Raw genomic sequence first — 18,552 nt, forward strand, 5'->3', positions numbered from 1 at the left:
GTTCACTGGGACTGAGGGTCACTGCAGCTCTTGGTGGAAGTTGGGTGATAAGACTGGAGCATTCAGAGCTCAGCACAAACATCCACAACAGCGTGAACACAGCTCCCTTGTGTTTAAGAGGAGATTTGTGAGGATTTAAAAAAAAAAAGTCTAGAATCAATATTTTCATCCAATTCCTTGTGACCCCCAAAAACAATTACAATCAAACTTCATAAAAGCCGCAGTAAAACCCACAGCTTTTCATCCCTGTGACTGACAGGAGGCCATAAAGCAGTTAACGAGAATCACAAGTGGCTGTATCTCAAGAAAACACATTTATAATGTATTTTATTATTTATTTTAGTTATGTAGCAGTCTCATCATGGCTTACGATTTCCGAGATTACACGTCACAAACCAGACTTTACAGGTTTATGAGCAAATACTCTGGGCAGTGACACGAGTGCCAGTGCTCATTTCCCAGCTCCTTGTGTGCATGAAGTGCAGTCCCCATGGAAAGGCTCTGGTGTTGATAGTGGTGTTGCTGGGCAGGGCAAGCAGCTGGTCTAATCCTGCAAGTTATGTCAACATCATCTCCGTCCTGAAGGTTTACATCCTTCTCAGCCTTTCCATGAGGCTACGGAGAACCGGGAGCCCTGGGAGCAGGTTCCGCAGCCGTGTCCCTCGGGTGACCGCTGTCACATCAAGTGACAATGACACAGCAGTGACAGGGGCCAGTTTCCTGCTGAGTTTCATTTCTTTCAGAGCCCTTTTCTCTCAAGGAAGTGCCTTCTGCAGTAGCTCAAGGTCTATTTATAGGCAATGATAAAGACATATTTGCTGTGAGACTGACGCCATCCAACCACTCACACCATCACATTTCTTCATGGAAACGCTGATTAATCGAGAATGCAAACTTTTAAACTCTCGCTACCAGAAGTCTAGCCACAGCTCTATTTAAAGTTTAAAGAATTTGCTATATTTAATGTTTAAAGAATTCAAAAATAAAACTGTGGCTATAAGATTGATGCTATGGATAAATGTAACTTGTTTACCCCCACTGCTCTCTCATTATGATTTACTTAAAACCACCCAGGCCACCATGTACAGTCTCAAAAAATAGCAGCAAAAATAAAAACAAGGTCCAAACCCCACTTGAAATGTAATCCAAGTTAATTTTTTATACCAAAATTAAACTTACCATCCTGTCTAAGATTTTCTTAAGTCTTATACTTTTTTGGGAAGTGTTTGCTATTTATGGCAGGCACAAATATCAGAATGGCAAACTGTGTATGCAGAGGTTTATTTTGAGACTCCCATCAAGACATCCTGCTGTGCAGCATCCAATTTGCTAATTACTTTTAAATACCATTACTGTGGCTGTGGAGAGAGGAAGATGTTTTACTCCATGTGCTCCCGAGACCAAATTTTAGTCAGTACCTGTAAGAGCAGCAATGGAAAATAACCAAGTTGTGAAATATTACATTCTGCTCCCTTCCACCGAGGTTAGTAAGTACAATTTACTTTGTCTGAAGCAGCTTTCAAACAGCCTGTTATCAAAACCCTCCTCTCCCCACCCTCTGGCTCCCTCAGCAGCCAAAGCTCCAGTAACCACAAACTAGTTTGAACATGAGCATACGAAGCAGCTGAAGTTCAGCAACAACCTCACTATAGAGAGCAAAGTAGACAAAACACAAGTTTCTTAGATCATTGGGGGGGAAAAAAAGTGCATTGAAATGAAGCACAGAAATAGAAAACACTGCTGGTACACACTCTAGGAAGTCAGGTTTAAAAAAAAAACCCAAACTTCTGTAAAAATATGTTTTGAAGAGCCCTTGAAGGCACGAACAGCAGCCGCCCTTTGCAAGGCAGGTGATTTCCCTGCTGTGCCCAACCTGCCTGGCATGAGTTACTTGAGTCTGGGCAACTCTATATTTAGGGACAGCATTCCCTGAATGGCCCAATTGGAAAAATGACCTGGGAAATACAGAAATACCAGCGAATACAATAATTTAACAAATGCCTCGTGGGTATGCAAGCTTAAATCACAACAAAAATACGAAGCTGGAGTCCCCTTGTACCATCTTTCACATCTGTAGGTGTGAGACAACCAACACACACCTCAGGCCAAAGGACATTTCCACATTTCTCCACAATCAGCATTTTCTCCTCAACCAGGTGATGTCATTCCAGTGCTGAGAACTGGAGCCACTTTGTCGCCTCCCATCCTCTCCCACCCTTCTCATCTCTCCTGGGATGGGACCAGCTTCCTTCAGGACTACTGAATCTCTCAGAAATCAACCCATCCTGAGCAGTGGTTGCTAGAATAAGAGCATATAGCAAGGTGTGGGATTACAATATATGGTGAGAGGAAACATTTTTTTTTTTTTAGCTTTGAAGAAAAAAATAATTCCTACTCAACACCTACAGGAGTGCAGAAAAAAAACCACCCTTGAGCAGGTTGGAAATCACACAGTGTCAAAAATAGCCTTCAGCTTCCAGCAGGATCCAGGGTTCAAGGTATGCACTGGAAAGTTTCCAGCCTCAGCAGCCTATGATTTATCCTGCAGGTAGGGGGAAAATGGAGATTTGGCTTCAGGTGAGGTTGAGAGCTCACCACAGGCTGCCAGGAACAAGGTGTCCAGGGGCACAGGCTCAGCAAGGAGTCTCTGAAACTCCAGTCAAGGCAAAAATCTCAAAAAAACCCAAAGCAACACATCCTGTTTCCAGTGACAAAGTCTCAGAGAGGTAAACAGGCAAATCTGTAGAGGGCTCTGTGAGGGATGATTAATGTACAACCAGAGAGGACTCAAATTACAGGAACAAGGGCTGGGGAAGGATCTATGTGGGCTTGCACAGCCTTCAAAGCCGCTTCCAGGGAAGGGACAAGTCAAGGTCACATGAGATACCACGTTGTGTCACTGACACACCTGTCTCTTTTGTGGCACTTTGGTTTTTTGTGATCCACCTGACTTCCGAGTCCCCTCCCTGGCAAGGTCTGACCCTACCAGCTGACTTCTCCTTTGCACTGGGAACAATCCCACGTGGAACCATCTCCTGGGGAAGGGCCACCCAAATCCCAGTTTTGGGACAGGCACATGTGGAGCTGGTGCAAATTCTTCGAAGAGCTGAGCTGAAGAGCTGCAGCTTTTACATAACACCTTCCCCTGCCCTCGCCCACCTGCTCTGAGTCAGCACAGCAGGTTTTCCTCATCTGTACTCTCCTATTTCTGCATCAGCAGAAGGCTGTCAAATCTCTGCAGCCACCACAAACAGGACACATCTAGAAACAATTAAAACAGGGATTTTCTTCCCTATAAAATCAGTTATTCCGCAGCAGGATTTCTATTTCACACGCTATTGAAGTGACAGATATCACAGAAAATTACATCAGGTCTTTTCTGCCCTCTGACTCATATTCCTAAATAACTTTGGTTGACTCATTTCTCCTAACTTGGCTGAAATCTAAGGTTTCCCTCTCTTAACAAATAAAAGCAGCTCTCTCCCTTCCTTCAGCTTTTCCAAGTGAAGATTCTGAACATTCCCACTATTCCAGCTAGCTGCAGGAAATTAAAACAAAACCAAAGAGATTCTAGCTGACAAGACAAGCCACCTACCTCGTTGCCATGATTACAACGTGCAGAACCTTCTCTGAGCACACCCTGGATCAGCTACACACAAAATGGACTCGCTATATCCAGTCACTAAAAACACAGCCAACAGATTTACCATGAATAATTAATGTCATTTTTATGTTCTACATCCACCTACAACTGTGTTTATGTTGCTACAGAAAAAACACCATTAAGACTGAAAATCATTAATGTAAGTAACTGCACCCTGATTAAATGAAGCCACAACAGGAACAGGGCACCAAGAGATATGCTATTTTATTTAAAATCAGAACACAGTAGATTACAGAAAGACTCATTATGCAAACAAATCCACTGTATGTTTCACAACTTGCTCAGTATTAAACTGCCCCTTTATTAGACAGTCCAGGATCCCACAGAGGAACTGGTGCAGGATGACTCTGCCTCCTCCAAACTCCATGTTTGCCAGGAAGCTCTGTAGGGAATTGTGGGTTGGAGCTCTGTGTCTACGTCATGATTCCAGTTAGAGAGGGCAGAGAAGTCCCAAGAGAGGTCGAGACTGAGGTTGTGGAAGTTGGGGCACTAAAGCCATGATGAGCCTGTGCCCAGGTGCCTCCTGGCATCCCACAAAAGCTCCTGCTCTGTCGTCCCTCCAGGGTCAGAGGTGACCTGTCTGGATCAGCTGTGCTGGAACAACCGACTGCACCCTCTCTAGGAGACAGCACTGACACCCACCTCCGAGTTAGGACAGTTCAGTGCTGATCACCAACCAAAGTCTAACCATATAAAACTAGTTATAACTTACAAAACTGCAGACAAACGACTGGCAGAAGTAATGCCACCCAAAGAGAGCATTTCCAATGCTACCAACACTCTAAAGCCGTGTTACACATTGTATTTAAGAGATTTTTCTCCACTCCAATTGCTTTGGGGAAGTATATGCTATTTGTAGCAGACATCAAAAATCCTCATTTTATATATATATATGTATATATTTGGCAAGCATCCTGAGCCACCCCCTCTCAAGTCTCAGCTTGCCTATGGCATTTTAATCTCACTATCTTATAAACAGTGCAAATTAGTACAACTCTAAACATCCTAGCCAGAGCAGAATTCATATATTAGCTATAACAGAACAGGAGAAGCTGTTCAAGGGCAACAGGTTGAAAGCACTGACACAGCTCTTGCCCAACTGATCCAGGTTAGTGTTTCAAGTTTGTTGCTGGAAGGATTTAAACAGCTTTCCACAGCCATTTTTCTCCTTTCCCCTTAAACATCACCAGCAGTCAAGTAAATATTTACAGTTTGTGTGCACACACACACACACAAATTAATGGCAAAACGTTGTCCATGAGCAGCTGGACTTCAGTTATGAGACTGTAATAACTGAGACACCACATCAGTTACATCACCTATGTTCAAACTTACCCATCAGTGAAGGCAACTAGAAGCTTACAAATAGCAGATACAGCTGTTTTTTTCTGAAGTATGAGGGTGAGTTTCTTTGTAAAATCAGTGCTCTTGAAGAGCCCTTAAATCAGAGTTAAGCAATGGCCATTCAAATGATAAAAATGCTAATTTCCTAGAATTACAATCACCAGTAGTGATCCTAAGGCACATCAGCCACATGCATATGCAATAATGCATTGTTTTGCTTTCAGACAGAAAAATTGCATTAGCTTTGTCTGTTATTTAGTGTGCACAAGAGTTTGTTTTTAGATAAAGTATCCCTGAAAGGTCATTGTTATCACAAAAGTTACCAAAAGACAGAAGATTTAACAAGTAGTAAAAATATTTTTGGACTACTAATACCAAGAAAGTTCCATACACAAAACGCAGTGCAAATTCACAATACACTTATCCATCACCTCCATCACTTCTGAGGACTTTCAACCCTCAGAAAAAAGTTGGCACTTGATAAGTGTAAAATATACCTGGTTGTTTTTATGAAATCTTAGTTAAACTGATTTGAGAGTGTTTTTGTGTAGCAGGCTCAAAGTATGAATTTCTGTACTCAGTCACCACTCTGGTAGCCCCCATCCACTTTAATTCTTTCCAGGACACAAACCATTTCTACAGCAGACTTATGTTTAGGATCCAGATACAACAGCTGCCATCCAAATACCAGCACTAAAAGCACAGCAAAATTACTTTGAAACGAGTCATAATTAACCATGCTTATACAAAGCTTCAGTGAGAAAATAATACCAAGTAAAGATATTACACTATTTAAAAAAAAAAAACACATCCTGTACCATCACTAGATTACAGAAAAAACACACTTAGCAAACAAATCCAATGCACGTTGCTTCACAAAATCCCCCATCTATAAAAACTTGCCAGACTTACACTGGGGAATTGGTTCAGATGCCAATAACACTGACCAACCTTCTGCCCTTTGTCTTCAGAAGGCAAAACAAGTCAAATGATCATATTTTCAGAATCGAGAGCTTCCTGTTATGAGCTTAATTTCAGATTAGTATTTGCTAAGCACCACACTCCAGAGGAAATGATTAAGGGACAGTTCAGGGCCTTATGTAAAGAAAAAAATAAATATTCTATTCTGACTGATGTTGTTTGTAGTACAAACTTCCAAACAATGTAGTGCATTCCAGGACAGTGATACCAAAATGCTCTGAAATAACCAGGGGCTATGACAGATTCTGGACTGATTGATAACAAATTCACAGACACATTCTGTGCAAACAACAAGTGTTAAGATTTGCCTCCCCCAGTGCTGGATTAAAATACCAGCACACGTCTGCACCTTAGGCTTCGAGAATCACACTGAGAATGAAATGTGAGCTGTCCTAAAATGCCTCCTCTCCAGGGGCATAAGTCAAGAACAGATCCTGTAAGATGCAAACAGCCACTGTGGAGTTCATAAAGTTTTTCTGTTTTGCCTACTTGCAGAAGAACGTTAACTGCAAATTCCAGATGGATACACATGCCCAAAACTGCACAACTAAAGGAAACGGGAAGTTAAAAATAGTTCTGCTAAGTGAGAGACAGAGTTAAGGGATAAAATGAAATTGTGAATCTTCAAGTGGGCAATTACATGTGAAAATCCAGTATTTGATTAAGAAAATACCCTGCCTAGGTTCCTGGAATCACATGATATCAAAAGCTAAGCACCTGTGTAAAAAAATCACTTGTGTATCCAAGGTGTGGAAAAGGAGAAAAAAACAACTGTAAGAAAAAGTCTTAACAGGCAAGGAAATAAAACTGCCTGGTAAAGTGTCTATAAAACTCTAAACTGGCTCTACAAACAGTTTAGTTTCGTTTCAAGAGACCAGGACTTTGAGGGTATCGAGCTGTTCAGGAGTGGAAGGAGTGCCTACTCTGATTACAAGAACTCTAAGGTAACAACTGAAATGCAGAAATGAAACTCTTGTAGTTTTCCCTGCCTGAAAACCACCCACCGTGTTCTGACAAGAGTTGCAGCTCAGTGAGCTCTGAGAATGTTGTGCACCTGGCCCTGAATACAAAAGGATGTCAAGGAGACCCAGTGCACGCCCCTTGCCCAGCGGATATGGGCACCAACAGAGAATTCCTTAGAGACACAAACAGCTCCCATTTGCCACACATACATCCAGCTGTGGTGGGAACACACCAGAGCAGAAGAGGATGCTGATCTACCATCACTAAAGAATTCAGAGCGTGGCTCGGTTGGTAAGGTCAGGAAATCCACCACAGGCGGCTTCCCCATTCGATGGATTTATAAAATTTAGACCCTCTCACCTTCTCAGGAAAACCTTGTCATCACTGACCTTCGAACACAAACATCATCACATTTACCAAAGCAATTGCAAACCTCTGTGCCACAGCTCGGCCTTTGTACTCCATTGTGCAAAGAACAGAGGCTTCCCATTGCTACAGCAAGTCTCTGATGGGGGGGAAAAGGAAATATAAGCACCAATACAATAAGTCAGGCGCACCGGAATATTTACTGGAGGATAAAGCCAGGATGTGGCGGAACGCGAGGTGGTCTTTGGGGAAGAGCTGGAGGATACTGTGGTACAAACTGAGATGGGTATCCTGGCTGTGGCATTTGACTTGTGGGCTGAACATCCCCTGGGCGAGGCGGGAGAGGAGGGTACGGAGCACCTGGATAAGAAAGAGCTGGTCCTGAGCTCATGGCTGCGGTAAACGGAGTAGGGAAGCGTCCTGCTGGGACTGAGGAGGGTGGGGGGGGTGGTATCCGTCGGGGCACGACGGAAGGAGGAGTGTTTGCATCCGGCTTGTAGGAATCTTGAGGTGCTGGTGTTGTCTCGGGCGCTCTGGGCTGAGCTGGAGGCTGAACCTGAGGAAGTCTCTGTCCCTTCAGCACCATTTCTTGGAGCTTCTCAATCTTCACCCGGCGCAGGTGAGCCAGTTTCCTCTTGCTCTGGTACTCATCAATGAAGGAATCCAGTGGTATTTCACCATCAAGGAATTTTTCTGCCATATTCTGTCAAGTACAGAACAATCTCTTAGAAAACAGAGCACTGCAACAGAATCTAAATGGCTCACATCCTAAAAATAGCAGCGTTTTGCCTGTGATTTTCCAGCTGGCGTACGGAAGATGACTGGCATACTAAGAATTCTGAGCAGAACTTTGAGTTCGTTATTACTCAGAAGCACTGGGAGTTAAATATCACTTTTGCATAAATTTATACCGAAGTAACAGCAGTAAAAACATCTGAATCTCACTCTGAGCATTCCCTGATCATCAGAGATGGGAACGAAGCAAGGCCAACAGCTTTCCAGATTGCCAGCTAAGCTGAATTACAGCTCAGTGCTGCTTCAGTGCCAACAGAAACACTGAGAACTCTGTGAGGCTCAGCACAGAGAGGCACATTATTGCTAAGTCAGGCTTAATACTCACCCTTACTTGTGGCTTTGAGCAAATGATGTTTAATAATTGAGAGGTGAACAAACATATAATCACAAAATCCAACCTGTCCTGGGAATGTCTTTTCGTGATCACAACTCAAGGTTAATAAACAGATTTTTCCCCCTGATATAGTTATAGAAAATGCCTGCAGGCAAATCAGCAAAAAAAGCCAAGCACTCCCATTATTCTGAAGTTAGACCACCCTTCAAGCACTGGTATCACAGCAAGTGGTGACCACTGGCACCTGCACAGACATGCAGAAATCCTAATGGAATATTTCATCCGAAACGCTGCAAAAAAACAGTGCAGGTACAGTTTTTTATTAGGCTACTAATTGACATTTATAATGAAGTAATACAGATACCAGGCAAACACCACTAAAAAGAGATTCCATTTGTATACACGATGAGTTTGAAGGCAAAGCCAAGGAACTAAGAGGGTTTGGCTTTCTTTTCTAAAAGGGAACATCTTCTCTCTCAAACTTCAAAGATGTGAAGAGTAAAAAAATCACTCTGATAAAAAAAAAATCACTGGAACTGAATGGCTGTTCACTGAAGTTCAAAGCAAAGACCAGACCATATTCTTACAAATATCCCATGTTAAACTCTGCACTGCAGGAGTGGACTCTGGGAGGTTCAGTTATGGGTGTAAGTGGCAGAATTGGAGTGTTCTGTCGTTACCTCTGTGTCTTCCTCAATCTTTGCCCCCTCGGTCTGCAGCAGAGCCAGTAGGGTCTCCAGGGAAGCATTGCTGGATTGTCTGTCTGTAATGGCATGGAAAGAACAGAAAATGACAGCTGCCTCTAAGTGACTTATAACTACAGCCCCAGACAGCAAAACAATCTCTGAGGCACATATGTACAAGCAGCAGGCTCCTTGTTCTAGACAGGGTGTTCTACAGTAAGAGATAGAGTAAGAATATTGTCAGAATATTGTCAGAGTGCTAAAAGCTGACATTTAATTACAATGATACATTTATAATATTGAAAGCCAAAGCACTTCAGCAAGTGCAGAATCAGATATGCAATACTTCATGATTCGGTATGAACTGAAAGGTCAATTCAATATTCTGTTTGATTTACGATTAGTCACTGAAAATTCAACTTGTGTTTTTAGCAAAGTAAATGAATCTAATCATTAGGGAAGAGCAGGTCAAGAACAGGTAGGTAACCACACAGTAACAGAGAGAAACCACAGCATCTGTCACTAGGTGTAACAGACACTTAATAAATCATAATAAGTGTGATCTAGTTCAGAGCTACACGAGTGTGACATTTCACTTTGTACCCTAATTCACACAGATAAAAATGAGACACCACAAACCAAACAACAAACAGGCAACAGATTTACATTCACTTAGAAAACAGCAAATCATAATTGTCAACAGCAAGTGTTACCTAGTTTTGTTTTCTTTATCTGGTATGCTTCAAAAAGAACTTGCAGCTCTTGATATTTTTCAGTCAAATTTGATTTCAAAGACTCCAACTTTGGCTGGTACAAGAGATTTCCTTCTGCCAGACTGCGGTTGCTGGCGAGAGTCATGTCCTTGCTGTGCTGAACATTTTGGGCCTGGAAAGAAATAAATATTTTAAGAAGTGCCTGAAATAACAGTGAAATTACGAAGCAGGACAATAAAAAAATTTGAAAACTTTTAAATAAAAAACAAAAGTAAAAATTAGTGCTGTGGTATTGAACCTGCAAATGATGACATTGACAGATAAAGCAACAGTTGCTCTCTGAAAAGATCTGAATTCCAGCAGTGAGATGCAATGACTGCAGCAGAATGTCACCCCTTATCTTGTTAACCTGCAAATAACAAAGACTGCATCGTTACTGTTCCTTCTCCAGAATATTTTTCCTCCAACTGTGTTGAACCAATCCTGGATTAATGCCAAAAGCTTCTTTTTTTTGGTTTATTCCTTCTGCTTAACATTTCCTAGCCTTAAGACATTATTCCTAAAGAACAACTGACAATTGTCACAAGTTCAGGATTCAGCCAGATTCCCGTTTGCTCACACTCACATAGGCACAGGATTTTATCAAGACATTCTTCAGGAGCTTTGGGAAAGCTGAGTGTTTGGGGAACTCTGTCCCGGGTGTCACATTTGATTCATTAAAATATTCAGACATCAAAAGGGAAAGAAACCAAAAACCAAGGCATCCGATTTCAGATTTTCAGTCTGAATCAACAAGTGGAACAGTCTTCCCATGGCACAACATAACTCTATTAAGCTGCCTTCAAAAACCAACAAAACTTCTAGTATCCTTTTTGTGACCTCCTCCATCAATACCTCCCTTCCAGCCCACCTTATCCCTGTTTAGCTCCAACAGATCCCATTTACAGACCTTGCACATCAGTCAGTGCAAACACGAGGGGCTTTCTCCTTCCACGCTCCTGGGTGGATACAGAGCCACACCTCACAAACAGGAAAAGAGGAAACCCAAATGAGCTGTTTAAAAGCCCCAGAAAAGGACAGGATCAAAATTCAGGTGTTTTTCCAAGCATAGCAACTCTCTTTGAAAGCAATTACTTCCTTTTGAAATATTTACACACTACTTTAACTTGCTAAATTCAAAATTGGCTCAGTGTTACTTAAACACACCTTTGCCCCCAGATACTGCTCTTCAAATACCCAAGTTTTACTCTCTTTCACCCTGTTTTTGCCAAACCACTTTAAAAAAAAATCAAGGTAAGGATAATGTTAAGTCCTAAATTCTACAGCAACCAAAAATTCTACTCTAAATTGTGAAAATCAGAAATTATTCTTTCAATATTGTTTTGTCTTCTAAAGGTTCTCACGTCAAGCCTAAATAAACTTCCAGTCCTATGCTCATGTTCAATTTAACCCCCTCCAAGAACCAAAGGAAAATCCCCTCTTCTTACTTTTGAATCCAATGCAAAATAATTTAAATTAAACCGGTTTCCATTTGTTTATTCTCATATGATCCAATCCTGATAAGACTGTTGCTTTCGAAAAGCTGAAAAATTTACATTTTTTCAAACAATTATGAAGAGAATTAAAACATACAGGATTGAACAGCTTAATGACTGGCATCCAGCTTCTTCCCAAACACCTGTCACCACCACTGCCAGCCAAGGAAGACTGTGTGCAAAAAGACTGATGGTTTCTGGTGCCTTTTTCACCATTTTAATGAGTTCACTACTTCCTCCCAGTGACTCCAGTTTGCTCTGGTGGTTGTATTTTCACTGCTTGCAAGGCTGATAATTCTCATTTCAAAGGTGCAGAGTCAGTGTGGGAAGAAGACCAGTTTAATGAGTGAACTTTGATCTCTCTTTTAGGATGAAGAAGGCGAACACTTACTCAGGAGAGAAAAAAGCCAGTGCACACAAACCTATAAACCTTTCAAGGGCACAAATCCCAGGAAAAGGAAGCTTCTACTGAAATCATACACAGTAAAAAGGAGAAGGAGGACCTGATGTCTCCTCAAAATGTCTCTCAACAGGACTAGAGAGGACCAGGAAGAAAATGCCTTATGTTCTACAATGATTTGCTGAATAACTTTATTTTAAAATCATTTCAAATGGTAAAGATGAATAAATATCAGTATGACATAATGTATCTGACTTGTATAAACAAGGAAAATATGACTAATATGACCTACCTCCATCTAAGGCAGAGTGACATCCTGTCCTGTCCTTTGCATCTGGGATCTAGTAATTATGGACTAGTGTAAACTTTAGCAAAAGCCTTAAAAATACTTGTTTTAAACTAAAAGAAGTTAAGTTATTCATAACTGCACTTTAAGTTACAGTGCTTGAAATTACACAGGACTTAATGACTCAACTTTTTCCATATTTCAGCAGTTCTAAGAAGGGCATTTTTTTTTTAGCAGGAGTTGAACAAAACCACTATTGACATTTAATAATGAATTCAAGTGTCACTCCTGAGGTCTTCACTTCCAGCATTAGTCTGTGTCAAATGTCTTCTAACAATGGACACTTGGAGAGATGAGAAACTCAAATCTTACCCAAAACCATGAGAAGAAACAGTTCCTCAAACACAAAGTAAACTTAGGAATGATGCTTAATGAAACTTAAGGAGGAGCTGGTGAAGACTCATCCACCTGTTCAGAACATTTAAATACTTCACATCTCTGAAAGAATTTTGAAGTCCGTGGGACAAGTGAGTTCTATTTCACAGCAAACAGAAAGGATATAATCCCACAGCAAAGCAACTTGAACACAGTCAGGATTTTACAAACCAGAATAATCTCTGGCTCTGATGTTAAGGTCTGTGTAGGAAGCTTTCCAGCATCTGTTCCCCTGCATTTGGAAGTTAATTCAAAGAATCAGAAAGCAAATACTGTAAAATTTGCCTAAAGAGCACTGTAGAAAAACTTTCAAGAAATGATGACTAATTTAAAACAAAACAAAAATAAAACAGTTGCAAAATCATCCAAGGGCCAAAGCCACAGTACAGCATGAACAGTCTATTAAGATTATCAGTGCAGCACAAAGCAGGCTTTCAGCATCCCTTCACAGCTTCCCACAAGCCTAAGACAAAAGCTGAGGAAGGAGTAAATCCAAAAGATGCTATTTTGCTGTCAGATGTGCCCTATGACAAAAATGTGTGTTAGCAGGGAACTGCTCCTGAACTGGATGTTCACCTGCCCGCTGGAAGTGCAAGGAAAAAAGTTATTAAGAGAAATCAGCCAGGAGCATGGGACTCCAGCAGAATTCCTAGTAAGATTCTTGAAGTCATGAGCACTTCACCAGGCAGGAAACACTAATCTGAAACCAGATGAGAAATACCAGTCAGAATCACGAGACACAAAGAGACAGGACAATATTAAAGAGAAGATACACTTTTCTTTTTTTAACTGCTAAGCTCTCACTATGAATTCTGAATGGGACAAATGGGGCAACAATACTGAGCTGATTGTAACAGGATTTTCATGGCACAAGGATGGCTCACCACTGAGCAGAGAACTCAAACCCAACTGCACGCTGCAAGAAAATGAAGCCACGGACACACAGAGGTTATAAAAGACAAAAATCATGGTTTATGCAGCACTTCAAAACTTAAGCTGCTTAAAAAATGAGTTTCTTTCACAGAAGTAATTTGAATAATTTTACTCAAGGATTTATTTAATAAGCACTTCCAAGAACAGGCAGCAGCAACTTCTTTGGGCACTGAGATTCTACTACTTCCATCAGCTGCAGCCTCGTTTCATCTCACTTTCAGAAAAGGAAGATAAATGCTGGGTAAAATTAAAGCAGAACTAGTACCAGCTTAGCAACATTTGTACTATAAACGTTTATCATTTACACCAAAATAATGGTTTGTGTAAAATGCTGAGAAAGGTCACCCCGGTTCACCCAAAAGCACATTCCCAGAACTGAGTCCTGGGACACTGAGCAACTGCAATCCCAACTACAATCCCACAAAGTCCAGCAAGTGCTGCTATAATTATAAGCTTCCTCAGCCAGTAACACAGCGAGGAGTCTCTTGGTACCTTCGAGAAAAAGTCTCTTAAGGAGCTATAAATAAAAGCAGCTTTGTGTGGCACTGTTTTAATTGCTTTATACATGGGACACATCCACGTTAGGTTTAGGTTTCTCTCACCTTTATCATTCCCACATTCTCTTTCACTTACACATACTCGTAACTTAGGAATGAAATACGCAGTCCCACTGCAGGAGTAGAAGGATGCACATTTGGAGTGTCAAATTAACCCCTGAAACAGGAGCTGACAGGTGCAGAGTAGGAGAAGAGAGACTTCTTTTACAGAAGATTTAACAGTGCTTTTTCATCATGGACTGGTGAATAACACCCCCCCTACCAACATGTGTTCTGCAATAAATATTAAAACATGTTGCAAAGTAATTAGATTGGCTAAATTTAGCTCTTCTGAGCACTTAAGTGTTAGCTTTAAAAAATGACAAAATGAAGCTTAGAGGGTAAGTTGCAGTTCCTAAACATTTCTTGCAGAGGGAACAGACACTCAGCCCTGCAATTTGCACTCATCAGACACAGGCAGATTACTCATTTGATGCTCAGCTGGAAGAGAAAAATCTATAGTTGTCACCCAAACTAATTCCTAACTTTGCAACTAAATTTCATGTTTGGCCAACAAGAACATAACCACTGGCACATAACCACTGGTTTCAGGACAGGAGTGGGAATCCAAGAAATCTGGGCACGAATACACAGTTTAACTTGGACTTTCTGCCCTGCCTGATCTTTTCAATCAGTTTTTGAGAAAAGGTCTATGCTCAAAAATCCCTTCTGTGCTTGCCAGTGTACTCTGAAATTCTGGAATGAGAGGAAGGCTGACTTCTTGATTTCATATCATTAAGGTATTGAAGAGCGAACAATTTTTGGCAGTGGAACCTCAGCAGTCAGTAACACAATGCTGCACTGTTACAAAAAGGGATAATCCAGGAGATAAAAAAATAACTTGTTTTCACAGAGAAATTCACCAAATTACCACCAGTGTCAGGTCACAAATTCTCTCATCTGTGCTTTTTAGAGTTTTCACATGGACATTCACTTTTATAAACAAGGCACTTTTATGACCCTGCCTGGCAGGGGCTTTGGAACTAAATGATCTTTCAGGTCCCTTCCAACCCAAACTGTGATTCACTATCTCATGAAGATGAATACTGCAGATGTGCTACAGAGATTACCCTGAAAGAGTTATAAAAAAAAAAAGCCCTCCTCAATTTTAAAAGACTGGGAGTACCAGACAACTGGCTTCCTTCCTCTTTCTAACAGACAAGATGCTTGTTGTTCAAGCACTAAAAGCCCAGAGGCTGCAAAACCAACCTCAGAGGCAGGAAAAGCAGCAGCTTAGCTCTGAAGCCACAGTGTCACACACCTGAGGACACAGGTGCAGGGCACTGCACGTGCACATCACCCTAGAAATGGGAATGTGTGAGTGGGCACACACAGATACACACACAAATCCTGCTCAAATGCCACACAGGAATACATTCCCTTTAAGGCTGGAAGTGCCTATTTTTAGCTATTAGTAAGAAAGCTGAGTGGTTTTCCAAATCCTCCTCTTTGTGAACAAAACATTGGGGTTTGAGCTGGGTTTCCCCTGCAACGAGGAGAACAAAGGTTTTTTTCAATTACGGAATAATCAGCTTTAGCCAACTTCGCCACTAAAAATACAAGTGACCTCATAGAAGTGACTCAGGAATCGTGATTTAATTGGCATGTCACAGTAAAATTAGGAATTTAAGGACTCTGGAATAACCCTACAACACAGATACATAGGGACTGACAGCCAAGGAGCAGTGAAGTCACCATGGTTCCTCCTTAATGCTCAGGATTTCCCTCTCTCCCTCTTCCTGCCACAGTGAAAAATCAGGTCTCAGCAGCACAAGCTCAGGTACTAAACAATTCAGTGAAGGCAAGAACAGAATGAGGAAGAAATATTCAAGCATAGCCAGTTCTTTCCAAGGTGAGTAAACACATTTCTAGTTGAACATACTCCAGTAAAAGCCTCCACATCCAATAAAAGAGGATTATGCCAGACAGCAGCACAGCCATATTTCCACACAGCCTGAGCACCTCCAAACCCCACACTCTCCAAACACCACAAAATATTCCCTGGGGGCCCAGAGAACTTTACTCTACAATTTAGAGCCCTTCTGATGCCAACCAAAGAGGAAAACCAGAGGGTCAAACTGAGAATATGGCCTGGTTGTCCCCATGTGTGAGAGAGGATCTTTCCTACTGAGGTCATGAGGTTTTCTGTCACTTCTTACCTACAGTCTTCAGTGCACATTGACAAATAAATAATAAAAAAGAGCCCACTGAGCCAGGCTTTGTGCTCCTGTCCCTTGTCAGAGGTCACACTGAAACCAGCAGTGCTGCCCCCATTTATATCTTTGCAAACTTAAGCCCATTATAACCCACTGGCTCTCTTTAAATAGTTTTTATAGAGCAGGGTTCTCCTGCCCCCAGCAAACCACAGGGCCTCCGAGGTCTCTGCATGTTTTACTCGCCACAGCAGTGCCTGTTTCTTCCAAGTTCTCAGAATATAAACTATTCTGCCTGGCCCCCTCTCACAAATCTATTGACACAAGGTTCAAAATATAAATTGTTGCATAATACAGCCAGTAAATTCCCCAGGACACCTCGTTAACTTGGCCTCAGCCTTCACTAGGCCTCTCCATCTGTAATACCTTGACAATTTGGCTTGAGGGGATCCAGCACAACTTCCTCAGAAGCACCAAAAGGAATCTTAGTTTGAGAGAACACAATTATAACTGATTTTACTTAATAAACTAAGCTTCTTTCTCAAGAACACATTGCCCCTTTTTTTTTTTTCCCTGGGGCTTCTGTCCTCAAATTTTAACCAACTAAACCAATAAATACAAGACCCATAGAAGCACAGCACATTTCTTTCTTTTGAAGTTTTCGTAGAAATGGTTTCATCTTCTTTGCTGTTAGCTGACCACACAGAGAGAGCCTTTCAGGCACATCTGTGGCCAAATAAACCCAGAACAGTCTCCTATCAGAACTGCAACACTGGCACACAGAAAAACTCGTTAAAGACAACCACAGCGGGGGGAAGAAAACAGGTTTCTATTCTAAGGACAGACTCAAAAGCACGACTTAAGAGTCAGATACACTGACAAAGGGACTTCGGCCTGTGCAAAAGGCAAAGCAAGGGGGAGAAAAGCCCGGGGCACACAGAAACCTCTTTCGCATTGCTTTGAATTCACCCTGACAAAACCCAAGGCGCAAAACCAAGGCTGTACGGATGGAAAAGCTGAGCCCATCTCCAGCCCTGAATAATTAATTTAATTCAGCGTTTTCAGCCTGGCGAGCCCCCTCACCCCTCCTCTGGCACCCGGCGGGCACCGATCGCCCCACGGCGGGGCAGGGAACAAAAGGCCGGCAGGGAAAAAGGGGCCGGCAGGGAAAGGGAAGGCAGGGAAGGGAAGGGGCCGGCAGGGAAGGGAGAGGCAGGGAAAGGGGAGGCAGGGAAGGGGGAGGCAGGGAAGGGGCCGGCAGCGCTTCCCGCAGCCCCGGGGGCTCCTCACGCACCCGGCAGCTCCGGGAGCGGGGAGTCATTTACCAGCCTCCAAACACCGAGCGGTCCCGGGGCCCCGGCGGGCTGAGGGGGTGACCCGGGGAGAGGCCGCGGCCGGGGGTTTTATGAGGCAGCCCCTCACAGCCCCTCACCTCTTCCATCTCGCGGGCCATGTCCTGCAGCTGCTCCTCGTCGTCCAGCAGCGCGCTGAGCTCCTGCAGGCTCAGCGCCTCCAGGCGCCGCACGTCCAGCGCCATCGCGGCCCCGATCCCGATCCCTCCCCGTTCCCTCTCCCGATCCCGTTCCCGATCCCGGCCCCGCTCCCGCCTCACACCGGAAGTGCCGCCACGCTCTCGCCCCGGTCCCGCGGGCACCGCCCTCAGCGCCCCCTGCTGGGGGGGCGGGGCGGACCGCGGGGGGCGGGCGGGGGACGGAACCAAAGGGGGGTCGGGGGGGCAACGGGAGCCCCTGTGAGGGGTGTGGGGGGGAAGCTCCTGTGAGGGGTTTCCGGGGTGAAGCCCCTGTTGGGGAGGGTCTGTGGTGTGACGCCCGGGTGAGGGGTTTCTGGGGCGAAGCCCCGCCAAGGGCACAGCGCAGCCCCTGGGGGCAAAGCCGGGCAGAGCCCCGCACAGAGCGAGCTTTGCGCGCCGCCTCATGTGATGCGCTCGAGGTCCTTGGAGTCCCGAGGGATCGCAGGGTCACGGTTAGGTTGGGAAAGACCTCTGAGATCATCGAGTCCAACCTGTGACCGATCCCCATCTTGTCAACCAGACCACGGCACTAACTGCCTTGTCCAGTCTTTCCATAAACACTTCCAGGGACAGTGACTCCACCACCTCCCTGGGTTGCCTATTCCAATACCTAATCAGCCTTTCCATGAAGAAATTCCTCCTGATGTCCAACCTAAACCTCCCCTGGCACAATTTGAGGCTGTTTCCTCTTGTCCTGTCCCTTGTTCCCTGGGAGCAGAGCCCAAGCCTCCCCTGGCTCCCCCCGCCTGTCAGGGAGTTCAGAGACAGAGAAGGTCCCCCCTGAGCCTCCTTTTCTCCAGGCTGAGCCCCCCCAGCTCCCTCAGCCATTCCTGCTGCTCC

General features: G+C 43.5%; 1 protein-coding gene and 1 long non-coding RNA gene across 2 annotated transcripts; both read right to left on the minus strand.

Moving 5' to 3' along the window:
• Positions 1 to 318: 318 nt before the first annotated feature.
• Positions 319 to 1,395, minus strand: LOC120323077. The gene is made up of 2 exons (XR_005563198.1): positions 1,180 to 1,395; positions 319 to 787 (listed from the first exon to the last, which is right to left on the minus strand). It is a non-coding gene; the product is annotated as an uncharacterized LOC120323077 (long non-coding RNA).
• Positions 1,396 to 3,850: 2,455 nt separating this feature from the next.
• On the minus strand, positions 3,851 to 17,744 carry VPS37B (VPS37B subunit of ESCRT-I). Its single transcript, XM_027739794.2, has 4 exons — positions 17,614 to 17,744; positions 9,844 to 10,015; positions 9,128 to 9,210; positions 3,851 to 8,021 (listed from the first exon to the last, which is right to left on the minus strand). The coding sequence occupies exons 1-4, from the start codon at positions 17,716 to 17,718 to the stop codon at positions 7,518 to 7,520; spliced, it is 864 nt and encodes a 287-aa protein (XP_027595595.1). The 5' UTR covers positions 17,719 to 17,744; the 3' UTR covers positions 3,851 to 7,517.
• Between the last annotated feature and the right edge of the window lie 808 nt (positions 17,745 to 18,552).

This window comes from Pipra filicauda, unplaced genomic scaffold (genome assembly GCF_003945595.2).
Source record: "Pipra filicauda isolate LSUMZ 115617 unplaced genomic scaffold, ASM394559v2 scaffold192_size1418226_pilon, whole genome shotgun sequence".
In the NCBI taxonomy this organism is placed as follows: domain Eukaryota; kingdom Metazoa; phylum Chordata; class Aves; order Passeriformes; family Pipridae; genus Pipra; species Pipra filicauda.